General features: G+C 39.3%; 8 protein-coding genes across 8 annotated transcripts; 1 reads left to right on the plus strand and 7 right to left on the minus strand.

The window, feature by feature from the left end:
* Positions 1-419: 419 nt before the first annotated feature.
* On the minus strand, positions 420-1,490 carry JH06_5435 (putative protein phosphatase; the record flags this gene model as incomplete). Its single annotated transcript, XM_014670800.1, has 6 exons — positions 420-764; positions 795-1,022; positions 1,053-1,154; positions 1,180-1,262; positions 1,295-1,412; positions 1,446-1,490. The coding sequence occupies 6 exons, from the start codon at positions 1,488-1,490 to the stop codon at positions 420-422; spliced, it is 921 nt and encodes a 306-aa protein (XP_014526286.1).
* Positions 1,491-2,570: 1,080 nt separating this feature from the next.
* On the minus strand, positions 2,571-3,848 carry JH06_3668 (microcephalin; the record flags this gene model as incomplete). The annotated part of the gene is made up of 4 exons (XM_014670801.1): positions 2,571-2,975; positions 3,003-3,478; positions 3,510-3,788; positions 3,821-3,848. The coding sequence occupies 4 exons, from the start codon at positions 3,846-3,848 to the stop codon at positions 2,571-2,573; spliced, it is 1,188 nt and encodes a 395-aa protein (XP_014526287.1).
* Positions 3,849-3,957: 109 nt separating this feature from the next.
* JH06_3669 (hypothetical protein) lies at positions 3,958-5,868 on the minus strand (the record flags this gene model as incomplete). The annotated part of the gene is made up of 2 exons (XM_014670802.1): positions 3,958-5,529; positions 5,557-5,868. 2 exons carry the CDS (start codon positions 5,866-5,868, stop codon positions 3,958-3,960), a joined length of 1,884 nt encoding a protein of 627 aa, XP_014526288.1.
* Positions 5,869-6,011: 143 nt separating this feature from the next.
* On the minus strand, positions 6,012-7,185 carry JH06_3670 (hypothetical protein; the record flags this gene model as incomplete). The annotated part of the gene is made up of 8 exons (XM_014670803.1): positions 6,012-6,075; positions 6,108-6,170; positions 6,202-6,247; positions 6,278-6,554; positions 6,584-6,662; positions 6,692-6,825; positions 6,857-6,979; positions 7,012-7,185. 8 exons carry the CDS (start codon positions 7,183-7,185, stop codon positions 6,012-6,014), a joined length of 960 nt encoding a protein of 319 aa, XP_014526289.1.
* Positions 7,186-7,264: 79 nt separating this feature from the next.
* Positions 7,265-8,509, minus strand: JH06_3671 (glucosamine-6-phosphate deaminase; the record flags this gene model as incomplete). Its single annotated transcript, XM_014670804.1, has 4 exons — positions 7,265-7,431; positions 7,460-8,172; positions 8,203-8,355; positions 8,475-8,509. The coding sequence occupies 4 exons, from the start codon at positions 8,507-8,509 to the stop codon at positions 7,265-7,267; spliced, it is 1,068 nt and encodes a 355-aa protein (XP_014526290.1).
* A 1,133-nt stretch (positions 8,510-9,642) lies between these two features.
* On the plus strand, positions 9,643-11,125 carry JH06_3672 (hypothetical protein; the record flags this gene model as incomplete). The annotated part of the gene is made up of 6 exons (XM_014670805.1): positions 9,643-9,726; positions 9,756-9,852; positions 9,920-10,410; positions 10,440-10,640; positions 10,670-10,726; positions 10,757-11,125. 6 exons carry the CDS (start codon positions 9,643-9,645, stop codon positions 11,123-11,125), a joined length of 1,299 nt encoding a protein of 432 aa, XP_014526291.1.
* Positions 11,126-11,263: 138 nt separating this feature from the next.
* On the minus strand, positions 11,264-11,528 carry JH06_3673 (hypothetical protein; the record flags this gene model as incomplete). Its single annotated transcript, XM_014670806.1, is given in 3 exon segments — positions 11,264-11,371; positions 11,403-11,474; positions 11,493-11,528. The coding sequence occupies 3 exon segments, from the start codon at positions 11,526-11,528 to the stop codon at positions 11,264-11,266; spliced, it is 216 nt and encodes a 71-aa protein (XP_014526292.1).
* Positions 11,529-15,465: 3,937 nt separating this feature from the next.
* On the minus strand, positions 15,466-16,842 carry JH06_3674 (hypothetical protein; the record flags this gene model as incomplete). Its single annotated transcript, XM_014670807.1, has 5 exons — positions 15,466-16,258; positions 16,289-16,494; positions 16,526-16,631; positions 16,714-16,790; positions 16,822-16,842. The coding sequence occupies 5 exons, from the start codon at positions 16,840-16,842 to the stop codon at positions 15,466-15,468; spliced, it is 1,203 nt and encodes a 400-aa protein (XP_014526293.1).
* Between the last annotated feature and the right edge of the window lie 539 nt (positions 16,843-17,381).

Raw genomic sequence — 17,381 nt, forward strand, 5'->3', positions numbered from 1 at the left:
ATTTGTTGAAGTAACACGGCTCTATCTATGTGTTACTTACTTGACGAATATTCAACGTAAAGGAGTATTTCCTGAATCGTTTGGTATCAAATGAGAACCTGAATTAATAAGAAACTGAACACAGTCTCTAAAAATGATGAGAATAAGAAAGAACTACAAATGCCCATTTGCAGAAGCATTATGAAGTGCTGTAGTTCCAAATTCATCTTTCAGATCGACATTGAATCCCTGCTGAACCATTTGTTGAAGCGTTCCTAATTCTCCAAATCTGGCTATAGGAATGATCTAAAAATAGAACCAGAAGTTACCTGCATCGACAAACTGTTCGACGAGTTCCATTTGAAGTTGAAAGTGAATATGTAAATAGACTTGGAAATTATTAATCCAAATAATTGTAGATTGTGTATGGACAAGCTTGCTTATTCAAGGTAGGAAACAGAAGAAAGAAAAAGACTCAGCACAGCAGTAATGTCATCAGGTTTTCCTCCTTCGTATTTAAATCCGCATTCAGTTGCTTCATGTTCAAAAGGAGATTGATTGTTACTACAACTGCATTTCAATGTCACTCCAACAATAGCATTCACCATTTCCTGTAGATTTTCCTGTTTTGTCTTATCTGTATCTGAAGGGAATCCATCTTTCCAAAATGTATTCAAGAGAGTCATCAGATCTCTTGGCCAAAGATTATCAAACAGTCCATCAGAAGCAACAAGACACAAATCACCCGGAATTACATCCAATAAATCTGAAAGACCGTTTGCTGGCTATAAATTACAGGAAATCGACACAGTCACGTTATCTGCTCCTTTGCCTACTTGAAAAGGAAAATTAAAACTGTGACACTGCTTGGGCGTGAAGTCGTGAATACACCATTCTTTGACATCACTCAACGGTTTCCCTGTTTCCTTGTCTCGAGGTTGTTCATACCGAAGAATGTAGAGACCACTATCACCAATGTTATAAAAATACACTTTGTTGTTCGTTCCCACTGAAACGGAGCAGAGAGTACTGCTTCCTAATTTCTATATATCATGTTCATAGACAGCAGATACCACTGAGTCACATGTAGATTGCGTTGCAGCAATTGCTTTCCACTTTAGGTCCTCTTTACTCGCTACTGGTTTTGTTATTGCTTTATTCATGTTTTCGACCAACTATATATGATATAAAGAAAAGAACCCCTGCTGTCCGAGAAAACTCACCGGGATCTACACCGTGTTGTCTCCATCCTCCAACACCATCTGCAACGCCGAATGCATAATCTAGAGGTCAAAAAGGAAAGCCAAAAGCATACTGGACATAAAGAATGCATCTTCTCCTCGTTTCTTTTCAGGATGTGGGATGGACTGAGCTGCAGAGACAATACGGAGGTACTGAATAGGGGCCTGAGATATTGATAAACATCGAGACACCTAATTCTGTTAGCAAGTCGATAAAAATGAAACTGGAATGGTAAGAAGGAAACAATTCAGAGCATGGCGTGATAGCATACTTCAACAGGTAATAATGATCATTAGTCACACTCTACACCTAACATAGAAATCTAAACTTGGAGGTTGGGTACATGAGTTTAGGTATTTACTAGTGAAAAATCACTGAATGAAGCAGAATCAATTCGGGTTCTCATTTGATACCAAACGATTCAGGAAATACTCCTTTACGTTGAATATTCGTCAAGTAAGTAACACATAGATAGAGCCGTGTTACTTCAACAAATCGATGTTGTGAAGATGATTTTGAACAAGATGTCAGATGTGGATGTTCTTCAAGTAAGTCTGAGAATCAGTGATAAAGTGTAGAAGAACATGTTTGGTCAAAGTGCTGTTGATATCGCATTTCAAACAGGAAATGAATCGATAATTGATATACTCTTGAGTCATGATTCAGCAAAGGCCTTAGAAGAGAGTGTGGGATATACTGAAAACGAAGAAGCATAATCTATCATTTAGAAGTTGTTTGTTATGGTTCGACGGAGTCCTCGAAAGACAATTCCAAAGAGATTCAGTCATTCTATTCCTATTCCAGAGGCAATCACATTCACCATCCTCACTCCATCGATTACTCAACGGATTTCCACCTATATAGAAACACCTGTTTCTGTTCCTTCATCTACAAACCAGGAAACTGCTGAATCAAGTCCCTCTTCCTCGGAACCAACCCATTCATCAACATCCGTATCTTTGTGGCTTGTATTCCATTTAGGGTTCTGATGGATCGGGCGAGGAAGAGAGTTGGAATCAAAAAAGATCGATAAGCAAGAAGATCTGTTTATCATGTGGAACGAAGAAAACGCCTCGATGGCACAAGTCTCGTTTTCTCTGTGATCGACCCCATGAACTCTTTTGCAATGCTTGCGCAATCCGAATCAAGAAGTATCACTTGATATGTGCATACTGTCATTTTGCTCTCAACAGAGACCAGGCATCTCACGGATCCTGCCCTCATTGTCACCATCGTTTTATAAATCTCATTGATGAATCAGAGGTTAAAATGAATGTAGGGAAACATGATAGGATCCACCACTAGGCATATTCGAATCAACTCGATTCTGTATTAGCTGGAGCCTCTCACTATCTAGGTTTATTATAACAAACAATGAAATATTCCTCACTCTCACATTCATCTCCTTCTCCATCTTTCACTAGTTCACAACGCATTACACTTTCATATAACGCATTCTCGCTCATATTTTCACCAATACTGATTGATGCACCTTCTTTCCTTCGAGTTACACGACCTCCGCCTGCTATAATCACCGATTCAACCTCTTCTCGTTTGGCTCGAGTTCCCTTCCCTACGAATATTGTTCCACAATCTGCAAAGACACCCATTCCTTTCTCTTTCCTCCTTCGTATCCCTTCTTCTGCCAAAGGATCGATATACTCTGCTATTGGCTTCCATTGATCATTTTCTAGACTATCATACAACCAATTCCTTGTAATAACCGTTCCACCTGAAGCAACAGCACATAAAAACTACATGTAACGAAATGAAAGAAATACCACTTTGATACTCCGAGCACTTCGACCAGCAACTAAAATATCCACCTTCTTTGCAGCGTTTCCTTGAACGAGGGTATAGCCGCCTAGAGTTAACACGAGATGGGCCATAACATCGTTATCCTCCTCAGATAACATGGTACCACCGATTCGAGGAGTATTTGCAACAGCCTTTTCCGTTTCCTTATGTGACTGAACATCTTTCTTTTCCTTTTTTTGAGTTGTTTTGAATCCTTTGTCCTTTATTGACTTTCCTGGAACAGTTTCTTTCTCCTTGGTTGTTTTTCCTGGAGTATTCTCTTTCCTCCTCTCTATCATATTTGCCTTTGTATCTTCATCCATCTTCTTTTCTTCGGCTTCATTGACTACCACATCGTTTTTAGTTTCTTCTTTGAACTTCTCATTCTGTGAAGGACTCTGAAATCGAGAAACTTCGCCGGATTTGAAAGGTTCGACATCACTAACTGAAGTTGATAATCCTCCAAATTATTAGATTCATCAATTGTGTACGCAGACTATTCATTCGGCTTGTTGATTCTGTTCGTTGTGATAAGGTGGATGAACGACGAATTCCAAGAGTCTTTTTGGATCCAGAAGCCTTTGGAACTTCAATTGAAAATAGTCGGGATGATTGCTGAGATAACGAGCCAAGACCCGGGAAATCAACCGATGAAGGAGGACTCACAGTTGTTTCCGAAGATACATCATTCTTTGTAGAAGACTGTGATGCTGGACGAATAGCGTTGCACAGACTACACCTGCCCACTGATGTTGGATTTGAATAAGAACCTATGTATCAAAGTGAGTCCTTATCCTATTACAGGATGCACAAACCCATGAAGTATTCATTTGAAAATGAAACTAGTGAGGGTTCTTTTAGGTAGTTACTAGAAACACCTGTCGTATGTGGTACTCACTTTCGTTGAATTGTATATGACAACAAACACATCTAGACAAATTATGCAGTCACATTAAAAGCATCAATCCACTTTTGGCACACTTCATCATTAGCCTCTAAGTCTTCCAGAGGTGCACTACGATCCTTCAAGAAAGCTACAATTCCCTCCAAGAACTGTTCAATATTGCTTCGGAATTCTGGAGCCATTTGGTCTTTATGTTCTTCATAGAGTTCTTCAATCACATATTTCCGATTCTCGATTCTATTGTATAAATCTAATCGTTTCTCCATCATTAAATCAATTTCACGCATCTCGATAGCTGTCTTCTTCATCTTCAGAATATCATCCAGTGACAGGTTCGTTGATTTATTCTCAAAGGTTACCGACGTCTCTTTTCCTGTCGTTAGATCCTTTGCTGTTACCGTCAGAATTCCGTTCTTGTCAGTACTCATAGTAATATCGACAGATGCCTCACCTGCTGGAAGTGGAGTAATTCCTTGGACAGTAAAAGTACCGATTTCGTAATTATCCTTCACAAAGATACGTTCACCTTGGAATACACGGATTTTCATCTTTGTTTGCCTATCCTTTGATGTCACATAGTTCTTAGTGGCTGATTCGCCATATGGAGTACTTCGAGGAATCAACACACTCATCTTGCCTTCATGTGTCTTTAACCCAATAGACAAAGGAACCACGTCCTGAATACTAATCTTCTGAATATCAATACAAGCCACCACGTCTTCTCCCGAATGTACATCGTCATCAGAATCTGAATCTGATTCAGAGTCGGAATCATTCACAGGTGCAGCATCATCAGGCAACTCTGAATACAATTTCACAGCTTGAATCACAGCACCTTTTGCTACAGCCTCGTCCGGATTAATCTTTTCATATACCTTCCCTTGACCAAAGAGTGCTTCCAATTTCGTTTTAATTATTGGAATACGTGAAGAGCCACCAATTAGTACCACATCATCGATATCTGCTGTTGTCAGTTGGGCATCCTCTAATACCTTCTGTACCAACTCCAAAGTCATGTTGAAGAAATCTTCAGTACTGTCCTCGAATTGAGCCCGACTGATTTCCAGAGTTTCACAACCATAGCTATCGGCCTCAAACTCTTGGAACTCTGCTTGTGATAGATCGATCTTGATAGCTTCCGCCTTGGAACGAAGGTCTGCCATCATACGCTTGTTGTTACGGTCAACAGAACCACCGTTTCCTTCAATGGCATTAATCAGAATCTCCATCATAATGAAGTCGAGGTCATCACCTCCCAGATGGGTATCTCCTCCAGTTGTTATTACCCTGTACTGGCGATTATTGACTGAAAGAATCGTCACATCGAAGGTACCGCCGCCAAGATCGTACACAAGAATCTTCTTCTCATTCTCAGCATTTTCGAAACCATAAGCAATTGCAGCAGCTGTTGGTTCATTCAATACTCCAAGAACACGATATCCAGCCAACTCTCCAGCATCCATAGTAGCACGACGCTGGTTATCATTGAAATAGGCAGGGACAGTGATTACAATATCTTTAATATCTTCTTCGGTAAACTTCTTCGCCTGAGAGACAAGATGCTCAATAACCATGGAACTGATTTCTTCAGGGGTGAATGTACGCTCCTTTCCAGCATACATGACCCTAATTACAGGCTTGTTCTGAAGATTCGGCTCGACGGTAAAACCCCAGTGCTGCATATCACTCTGAACCACCTCATCATCGAATTTGTGACCAATAAGACGTTTCACATCATATACGGTGTTTTTAAAATTGCGAACAAACTGAGACTTTGCAGCACTCCCAAACTGACGGCCCTTTTCCGTAAACGCTACCATTGATGGCGTAGTCCGTCTTCCGGAGGGGTCAGTTACAACCTCCACTTTTTCATGCCGATAAACACAGATACAGGAATTCGTAGTTCCGAGATCAATTCCTGCAACAGATCGGAAATCCTTAGGCATACTTATCAGGTTATTGTGAAGATTGTTAAGAATGCAGCGCACCATATTTCGTGCACCAATCATTTTTGTCTTAATTAAACATTACACGATTCAGCTCAGCCTGTTGAGACAGTAGTATCAACAAACAGTCATATCTAATTCATTTATCGATTCCGCTTTCTGTTTGCCATTGCCATCCGATTCAGTTTCGCTACAGTAGAATCTACTCTACGAGTCAGGATGTTCCAATCATGGCATACCCGTCCTTCGAGTTTCGAACCTCGATAGAAGGAGCATCTTTAACATATACACGAACATCACCTCTATACTTTATCAAAACATAGTATCAAGTACTTTGGAATCATTGCAAAGACAGAACGGTCTTCCTGCTCCTGTGTAACTATCCCTTATCAATCTCCCTATCTCCCACATCCACGTTCACGACGACGATCTACACCGGCGAGGTAGTCTGCCTTAATTGCTGCACTTTCCTCCATTCCCTCATTTAACTCTTCTGTGAAATCACTGCTTAACCCTGTCACTTTTCGAAGCCATTTCTCTATAATCTGATGTAGAAGAATGCGATTCTCCTCGGATTCTTTTGGATGTCTCCACAACTTCACAAGCAATTCACCCATTCGTCCTTCTTTGATATGCTGATTCTTAATTGGAAGATCATAGAGAATTTTGTAAATTCCTGTTCGCACCTACAATCGAAAAAAAGTTGGTCGCTTACACGATTGAAAGGAAGGTTGCCTTGAGCTCCCGGACGAATCCAATTCGCAAATACTGGTATTACCTTACAGGCAAGACAGCTATACTCGATGCCACGAATAAACACTACCAACGAGCGAAATCTGTGCTTCTCATATTTCTCTCAATCTCCTTCATCATTTTCAATCGGTTATCTGCCACTTCTCCCTTAGAAAAGGCTTCCAAATCCAAAGCATATGCATTATCCATCTCATGAACAAACTTCTAGGAATCAGTATCTTGTCACTATAATCACTCTTGCACGATTTAATAACGCTATCTGTTGTTTCTCTGTCAATTCACCAGTTTTTTTTCGTTTCTTCTCTTTCACGTCTCCTGAAGCTTCTACTGCATAGTCGAGTGTTGTGTCAAATGCCTCCTATATATATAACAGGTTTTCCTCATTCTTACATGGATTTTGCTTCGAAGATAACTCATTTCAGATTCAGGGATGTGAAGGTCGTCGTCATCCTTTGGACGATCCACAGTTCCACTAACCTCCTCTACTTGAAACACTGGGTCTTCCCGAGCTCCACTTCCTTTCCCTGCATTTACTGCATCATTTTCAATAGAAGGAGCATTCATTATCCAGTATTTGAATAATTGGTATGAGGAGTAGGCACAAAATTGCGCCCGCCGAATGGCGTAACCAAACAAACACACTTTACTCATCTACAGACTCTGCTCTAGGTGTATGGCTTCTCAGACGATCCAGACCAAATGTGGGGGTCAACATACTACTTTGCTCTGTAGGAGTTACAGATTCACTCAAAACGAGATCCTCAGGAATATCTAAGGTATACTTGAATGCATGATGATATGGGGACGATTCTACATTATATTCCACCCAAATGAGTACCATCATTTAACTGAGAACCGAGATTGTGAACAATGTTATAATTCTCACGCAGTCCAACGAAGTACTCTACTGTAGTATACTTTAGAGTGGATATTGAACGACGCTCCGCCATCACACATACACGATCGTGATACTGAAGAATAGAAGCAGGGAACATGTTGCTGACCGATTCTTCAAGTACATGGTGAAGAGCACGAGCAGCGTGGGCACCAATAAACAATGCAAACACTTCTTGAGCTTCCATAATTGTTCCTAGTCCCATCGTAAGCACATAGTTACTTCCCATTGCCAGTTCGTCTTCTTCCACTTCTTCTTCCACGTCACGCAGACCATTTCGAGTATGGAAACGATCATTTAGAATGAACGAAGTACGCGTCTTTTGACGTGTACGACTGGTAAGACAACTTCCTGGAGTATTTCCTCCAATAGCAGCCTCTGAATCAACTTCTGCACACACTAAACGAATGCCACCAAGCTTCTTGATGGCATTCTCGAAACTCTCACACTCTGCTTCATAGTCTGTAGCAATACCGTTCAAGAAATAGACATTCTGAGGAACAGCATCGACATACTTGAAGAAGTAATCATACATTTGGGATGCAAAACTGCGACGATCATCTTTTGGGATATCTCGGAATTCCTCCAACTGGAAAAAAACGACATGACGGAAGGATACTCGCCCATTCTTGTATCCCTTCACTAGATGGTCGTACCTAAATATAATACGTAATTGGAAATCCAACAGTGGCTTCATGGAAGGAACCGGGTTAGGAAGAACGATCGTAAACGGTTTATTTTCACTTGGTGCAAATTCACTGATTCGATCCACGATATAATCTCCAGTAAATCGCAAAGCATCCTTAGCATTGTTCTCGATAATGACTCTCATGTCTATACTTCATAAATCAGCAAATTACAATCACAGAAAAGAAATACAGTGTTGTACGAAAAGAAAATGGCTATTCTATCAAAAGCATTTGCGGGCGTTTCAGTCACATATCATTATCCCTCATACCTTTGCAACAATGAGTATTCCTCAAGAACAATCATAATAAGACTGAATCAATCTTAGTGGAAGTGACAATTGAAAAAGTTGAAATCCGTGTAACTAAGTCGTAATTACTACGATTCAATGCGGAATAAGGTGGTTAATGATTGAAGTATGTTTTAGTCCCTCACCTTCTATTCCCGCGGTTCTTATGTTTTCAAGAATGATAATTCCAGATGTTGTTTCTTTATCTTCTCTTTTGCCTCTCATTGGGAATCGTGTTGTCATGATTGTACAGTTATTTATAGTCAATTCAGTTTGGGATTCTAGATGAATTGGAGTCGTTTAGTGGAAACTCCGGATCTCGGTGGACAAGTGATCACAATGGAATAGATTTGTTGTTATCAGTAGCACTGGGATTCGAGAAGGGTTCTATTGTTTCATTACCAGTATTTATCGATTCTACTTCCTTTGACATGATTCTTATCGAAGAAGTATCCAATATCACCCGTTTGGGCTTTTGTCTATTCTTACTCTAGAATCTCGCAATACACTTCACATCTCAATTAAAGGGAATGATTCCATCATTTCGTTCTTAGATCGTTTGATCCTCTCTTCAGATGTATATTTGTACTGCTTAGCATCGAATAAACAAGATTGTCCGAGCCATTTTCAAGTAATTCAGGTGAATATCATTAAAAGAATTGATTCTAGAGTCTTAAGGAGATACGACCACGAGCAAAGTCAGTGTTATATCGTCCTTTGAACAATAAGGTGATATCAGGTTGTATAAATGATTGGCAGGTTCCTCTGACAGGAAGTATGGTGAAAGGATTCATGAATCGACGTCATGAGAGGACATTAATATTACAAATAATAAGTACCAACTGTAAAACATCTTGGAACCATATCTGGAGTGTTGTACTCCTGATTTTATCTGTAATGTTCATTCTATTGATGAGAATAACGAAGCATGTGAAACGAGATTGCTTTGTTTTCTATAAACTGCTTGAATCATTTCTATAATACCTCTGATCTCAGCAAAAAAATGGGCCCCGCGGGGAATCGAACTCCGGACCTCTCGCACCCGAAGCGAGAATCATACCACTAGACCACAAGGCCACTTGATCAAACTCTATAATATGAGCTGATAAAGATATTGAATACCATTTTTCCTTTCTACACTACATTGAAGATGAATTCAAAACGGAAAAAGAATTTCACTTGTTCTCTCTGTAATAAGGCATTTATTGATAATGCACATCTGAAAGATCATGAAGTAAACTCCTTCATTCAACTCAATAGTAGGTTAAGCACTCTGGAGTCAAACCATTTGTCTGTGAACAGTGCAATAAACGATTTGCTAGAAGTGGGTCGCTGCGTGTTCATCTAAAAGTACACAATGGTTGGCTGTTTAGATAGGACTAGTTACACTGTAGGAGAGATTCATGAGTACATTTGTCCATTTCAAGATTGCTGTCGTCGTTACACATCTCGCTCTGGATTTCTAAATCATCAGCGCAAACATACAGAAATGAACAAACAATTGGAGTCTTCATCGGTTGCTCCTGAGCCGTTCTTGTTTAGATATCCAGTCATTAGTAGAGTCTCTCCTTTACCAATTCAGCAACTTCCACAGCAATTTATGTGTCCAATTCCTGGTTGCTTCAAATCCTTCAACAGTCAGATGAGCCTTAATTTCCACAAATATCGAGTTCATTTAGGTATTGATACAAGTGTTTGCCAGAAATCCCGATGGTTGGTGCTCACTCTTCTGTTCATTCCTAGTATTCGGTTACGTGAATCCTACTTACGACAGCAACTCCAGATCCAGAAACTGAAAGATCGAGTGAAAGAATTAGAGGCAATGACAGCTTTACTTAGTAAACGCGAACGTCAAGAGTTCCAGAAGGAATTCAGGAAGCAAAATCGACAGCAAGAAGCCACGAAGGGTGATTCGACTGTAGGAATTTGGTTGGATCATTATAATAGGCTACTGTAATTCCAGTTTTATACTTAGAGCAAGAAAAACCTTATCTTTGCGGGATTCCAGAATGTGGATGTCGTTTCTCAACTTACAAATTACTCTCTTTCCATGCCAAAGTTCACAGTGATCATTCATTAGAAGAGGTGTTGAACAACCAGTTGATTCTCCCTGAAGGCCGAGTTCATTGTCCTGTCGTTGGTTGTGAAGTATGTCTTTGGATTCATTTTGAGTCTAGTTTGGTCCAAATCACAAATCACTCACGTCCTATTTCGTGTTGAAGCGACATTATCGTGTATGTTTTGTTCTATCGGATTAGAATTAGAGAATTCATGAACGGATTCCTCCAAAGACCAATAATCTTCAGGTTATTGGAGATACTACAAGTTCTACAGCAGAGTTATTGAATAATTTGATTAGTGAAGGAGCTGTAGTGGTTCAGAATGCTACGATTTTGAATGATGTGACTGTCGATCATTCTAATATTACTGTGGCTAGTGTGAATTGCAAACAGTCTATCAGTACTCACTGTGATCAAATTACACACGATGGCTGTGGGACGCAGGCTATTTGTGCTGTGAATCATGAAAATCAACCAACTGAATGGAGACAAGCCAGTGAATTACCTTCTGATCCACTGTTGAATCCAGAATCAGCCCCAGCACAAGATGATTTATGGATGCCATTTGATTAAACCTTGTGTGTTGTGTTTCTATGTGACTCTGCTAGGGTTATTGCTTATCGATGTTTATCATTTCATTCTGTTAGTTGTGAACAAACAGAGAATTCAATTCGACAACTTAGAGGAAGACCATACACCACTATTTTATTACTAACCAAATGAACAGTAACCTAAAGAAGAACCCACTAATGATCGCAAAAGACATTTCTCTTTCGCTTGCTCTAGGAGTTCACAGAGATCCACAGGCTTTTCTGATGACTAGCGGTTACTACTCTTTCTATTTTCATACAACCAACGTATCAATAATAAACCTTGTCATTCGATCTAAATCACCATCACTTACATCCCATAGACATCCAATCTACAATCAATATTCCACCCTCAATCTCACAGTTGCAGGAGACTGCAAAATCATATAATACAAAGGCGTTTCCATCCGAATCCATCTTCCTTTCATTCCCATCTTCACTGAACTGCATCCCATCAACAAACTCAAAGGAGCCTTGTCTAAGAGAAGCATGTTTTCGTGTCCAAAATACTTGGAACCTGATCCATGACCTGCATACAAGAAAGCAGATTCACGAAATGCTGAACTAAGAATGAGTTCAAATAACGGAATCCAACACAAAGAATTCCTTTCCTGGTTTCGTTCCAACTACTCCCTTCCACGAATGCTGATTCAGAGGAAGAAGGTATGGGACCAGTTTCAATTCTGTTTTTGTTAGATCACCATCTGGGTACTGTTAAAGAATTGGAACGAATCTCAAATAAGGATATATTGACAATGTAACTTCCACTTGTCAAATCTACAGATCTTTCTGATAAATTACTCAAAACACTTTCTAAGCAAATGTGTCGTGATACAGAAATATGGTTTGAATGAAAGAAAGGAGATTCAAGAGGAAGATTCTGAAGTGAAGGTGATAACATCAGAACAACATGAGAAGAAGACTGAGATAAATGTGAATGGTATTTCTGAAGAAGAGGAGCCAAGTCCATTGCTGAGGAGGCAGAAATCGAAGCAATTCCAAGAATGTCCAGAATTTGAGCAAATTCATGCCACGAAATAAGGGTTGTGTTACAATGCAAATACCACTGCAGTAAATCTTGTTTGTTTGTCCAATTACGACTGACAAATAAACTTACGATTTCTTCAACAACAGAATCAAAGGCTTCATTGGAATACCAAGGATGAAAGACAAATGAAAATGGTCTCAAAAATTGTGATTCCAATTGTAGTTGCCATTTCCTCAAATCCATGTCAATCTCCTTTCGACGTTTCCACCATTGCTTAACATATTCAGGATCTGATTTTGATGCTTCATTGCAAGAAAAGCTTGCATTATTGGCATCCATAATAGTTTCGAATTCTGTCACCAGGTGTTTTATCATTTTGACAATGGGTTGTGATGTCTCCAGATATAATGGATTTGGATCTGTTGCTGCCCAACGAGCAATAGCAAAAAAATCACAATTTGCGTCAAACACCAACTCCAAAAGAATCCACTCTTTCGGAAGTGATTCGATTTCCCATCTCCCAGGAACCTCCTCCCTCGCTGCCTGTTCATCCTTACCAATCAGTCTATCCTCACCTATCTCCGCCCGTTCAACTTCATCTTTCTCTCTCACTACTTGTTCCTCAAGGGAGAGGAGATGGTGACGGCGTGTCTCCTGGCAATATCCCTGAGCGAGAATCGCATTCATAAACCAGGCACAGTTGTCCATTTGGTCTGAACTGTGGATACGCAGAATATAATCCTCACAGATCTTAGCAGGGTGTTTCACAGTGAATACAAGCGGAGACGCGAGATGATGAATTCCGGCTAACAGCTGGATGAAGAGACTTCCAATCCAACGTTGAAGTGAGACAGTGGCAGAGAGATGTGATTGGAGTGTGATTAAAAATAACTCGATATCTGGAGATGGATGCTGAAGATAATCTTGCAGTTTTTGGACAATAGCAGAGAGGTCCGAAAAAGGCGAAAATTGGAGGATTTCCAGACACTTTCCCAAATAATAATCTCCATATTTGTACAATTCCATATAATACCATGATAATGATAATAATAACATCAATATTACCAATTCCAGTATTTCCTCATAATTGCCATCTTCCAAAAAACGAACATAATTCATATAACTCGTAGTAACATTTCGTTTCAGAAGGATTGATAACCGACACCAATCCTGAGAGATACACAAAAAATGTAGAAGATTCAATAGATCCCTATCTACCAATAAATAGATTACTTTTGACACTACCAGAAATACTCAAGAATACAGACGTCATAGAAGGGATTCCTTCAGTTTGAGTCCGTTTTCCTTCTAACAAATATCGTGCATTACTCTGGAATTCCGACATTGGATCATCCCAGGATCCTGTCAACAGAGCTGCGAAATCTCGTTGCCGCTGAGAGAGGGAAGACGACATAGAAGAGAGAGTCATAAGCGATTGTACGAATACGAGTGAAGGAGATGATGGTAAGATACAGGGATGCTTGGCAAGCAGAGACTGGTAATAGGAGAGATTATTGCCTAATTCAGAGCGAATCAGCAGAATTCGATTCAACCTGTCCGCAAAACCTCCACAGTCACCAACGATACTCCAAAATGAATCTGAAGGGATTTTCTATTCATCAAGTCGTCTCTCAATTAAGATACACCTGCCTCGCAACAATTCATGAATTCCCGTAAATCCATCTGATCAGAGCTCCAACGAAGTACTCTTCTTCCAACACTCACAGCATCTTCCATTTTTCCTTTGCGATAATAGTATTGACGCAAAAAACGCAATTTGGGCACAATTTGACAATCGTCAATTTGGGCTTGATTTCTTCCATTCAACATACAATACTGTTCCAGGATATCCACCGACAGTGATAACAAAGATTCAGATTTCGTACTGAAGAGAAGCTGAGATAATGCTTTCACCTATCCATCAGTCTGTAAAGGTGACCTTACTTCATCAGCATATTTGGAAGATGAATTTGAGACAATGTGACTCAAGATAATTTGTCGAACCTATGAATGAGATTGATTAATCATCCGAACAGAAGAAGTACATTCCTTATGTAAAAGAGAATAAATATGGACAATTATTCTCAGTAGATAAAGAATTCGAGGATTCGTGGAATATGTCGAATCGTGATCACAATATTCAATGAAGGATATTAGATAGTTTTGAACTGGATTGAGGAGTTTAGGTGGATTTGATTTGATTTTATGAAATAACTAGATTCGATATTGGAATGAACATGCTTACAGTGACAACTGTATCGCTATTCAACCAAATATCAGGCATTAAACACAAAGGAAATGATAAAGAATGAATCTTATGGAAAATGAGAGAGCAATTCGACAAATCATGTTCAATACGAGAAACAGTCTGAATGTTCTCCAAGTCTGAGTACAAAAGGAAAATCTCGCGTAGATAGGAAAGAATTTTGAATTGATATAAAATCGAATGATTGAGAGGAGTTTCATCACTATTCAATCCTACTCTCCAATAAACACAATTTGCTTACGTTTGGTTACAGAATTTATATACAGTTTATATTCACGACATCCAGGATCTGTAAATGACCAATAGAATAAAAACCGAAAGGTTATTGGCTCCTGTTCATTAATCTTACTGAAGTCGAAGAAACGAGAAGCCAAGATATACACGGAACGGTATACAGGAGCCAGAGACTGGCATGTTGACTTAAAGGATTGAACCACAGAAATACAGCGATTCATCACTGGAAGAAGATCGGATGATTGTGAGGGAGAAAGGGTGTTCAACTGAAATTGAATACTTGCAATGGCATCTTCAAGCTAGTTGTCGTTTCTATCATCGAATCTTACCGAATGGTTAGAAATGGAACAATTCCAAAGAAGAGATGACCAGCGTAGAGAATACTTCTTATATATAACTTGGTCGAATGAACAAAAACACCTCAGTAAGAATTCCTGCTTTGTGACAAAGGCACTCAGTGATTGTGTTTTTTCCAATGTCATTCCAATAGCATAACTACTATTATAGAAAAGTAACGAAACTTACAGGATCCTTAATAACGAGTACATGAGTAGATGATGCGAATCTTTCTTTTCAATATAGGAAAGAACATCAGCGAAAGATTTAAATTCGACTTCAAGTATTGATAAAAGGAGTACTATACCCTTTCTTATTGACGCCTGTTCTCTACATTCAACAAACTCCAATGATAGTACTTGGTATTTTGATGAACTGAAACACTTTCTAATAGGTTTATCAAATGTTTTACTTGTTCAGTAATAGCTTGCTCTAAACGTCCTCATTTATATTAGAAAGTTACTCTGAGTATCCATATCATTGAATCAAAAGGAGCTAATTACCAACAAACAAAACAATGAGTATGGTGACGACGAATATGAACTTTCAGATTACCTGTGTGAATGAAAGCAGAGTTACATCCAGGATAGCTACATTTGTATGGTTTCTCTCCTGTGTGAATTCGCATATGAACTTTCAGATTACCTGCTTGAGTGAAAGCAGAGTTACATCCAGGATAGCTACATTTGTATGGTTTCTCTCCTGTGTGAATTCGCATATGAATCTTCAGACTACCTGCTTGAGTGAAAGCAGAGTTACATCCAGGATAGCTACATTTGTATGGTTTCTCTCCTGTGTGAATTCGCATATGAACTTTCAGATTATCTGCTTGAGTGAAAGAAGAGTTACATCCAGGATAGCTACATTGATATAGTTTCTCTCCTGAGATATGCCGCTTTCTATTCTTCTTGGTACTTGTAAAAGACGCTTTTGATCCAGTATCCTCCATCATATGACACTTTGTATGGAACTTCACGATACTCTCCTCAGTATTCGAGAAATCACAACCTTCAAACGGACAGTAAAATACCTGAGTACGCTCATCTCCATCCACAACAATCTTAACAGGTACGTCACATCGACGTTTTCGATTCACAGTAGGTGCCATAACAGACACTTCATCACTTTCAGAGGAATATTCGATGGTATTTTCACCATCCTCAGCAAACGATTCTGACAGAATACTAGAATACTCATCTTGGATCATATGATCAAATTGCTGCTCCCCTTTGATATAGGCTTTTTCAAGTTGAGTACGATTTAAGACCACATCATCAGGACTCTCACATTCACTGTACATTATTTCTTTCCAATTTAATCACCTCAATCCACGAAGATAAACAAACAGACGTTCCAGCAAAGGCTCATCCATATCTTCCCTCAGCATACTATTCACCTTTTCGCATGCTTCCTCACTAATTGGAATCGAAGTAGGTCGGAACAGTACCATAGTATCCCTTTCAACAAGTTTCTCTAAGGATGAAGAGGATCCTTGGAGAAGAGTGGTAAAGTTTGGATATTTTAAGTCCTACAGATAAAATGATATACTTAGGAATAACATATTCTTCCTTAATAATTAATCGAACAGTGTTCCATGAGTCATTACACATTTCATTCTGATGAGAAATCTGATAACATCTTTTTATTACCCAAAGAATCAGTATCCTACGTGTAACAACAACAGGAATCAAATTCAAGTGAATGAGCATTGATATCACTTCGATAATGAGAGAGAGATTAAACATACCAGCAGAGATCCAAATTCTCATAGTCCATTGTAAAGACTCGATGACGGTACCAAATAGCCCGTTCTTCCAACAAATGCTGAATCATCCAACAATAGAATAGACCCTACTTGTGCTGGCTTTACTGACATTTGAGAGGTACAGAAATGCTACAAGTTGAAGAGGCAAACAGAACAAACGTCGATACAACGAAGAACAACAGTAACTGGAGTGCACTACATATTACAAGGAGTTCAAATCAGGACCAGCTGCGATGCAATGAAGAAAAACTACGTATGATCAATCGTCTACACACCTACATTATCCTGAAGCAAATAGGTCCATGATAATTCAGAAGCGGCAAAACGACTGATCTACATTATATACAGTTGAAACACCAACAAGTTCTTCCCTTATGAGAGGATGTAGTATGGATGTTGTGATTCCATCCACTGTCTTCTGCTGCCAATAATAACTAACTAGGGTTCCATGACATGAAGAAGGTAGTTCGGTAGAGTCAGGACCCTTTTCTAACAACTCCTTTCTATTGTCGTTATTTCTTTCTTTTTCATACTTGAACAAGCTGATGAACTCTGCCATTACTTTTACTTCCAAGTGTGTTCATGGAGGGAAAACCAATATATTCTCTCTATTTGTATCCAGCCGGAATATTTTATCCACTCATCATATC

The sequence above is a fragment of the Blastocystis sp. subtype 4 genome, assembly GCF_000743755.1.
Source record: "Blastocystis sp. subtype 4 strain WR1 chromosome Unknown seqid_0227, whole genome shotgun sequence".
Lineage (NCBI taxonomy): Eukaryota > Bigyra > Opalinata > Blastocystidae > Blastocystis > Blastocystis sp. subtype 4.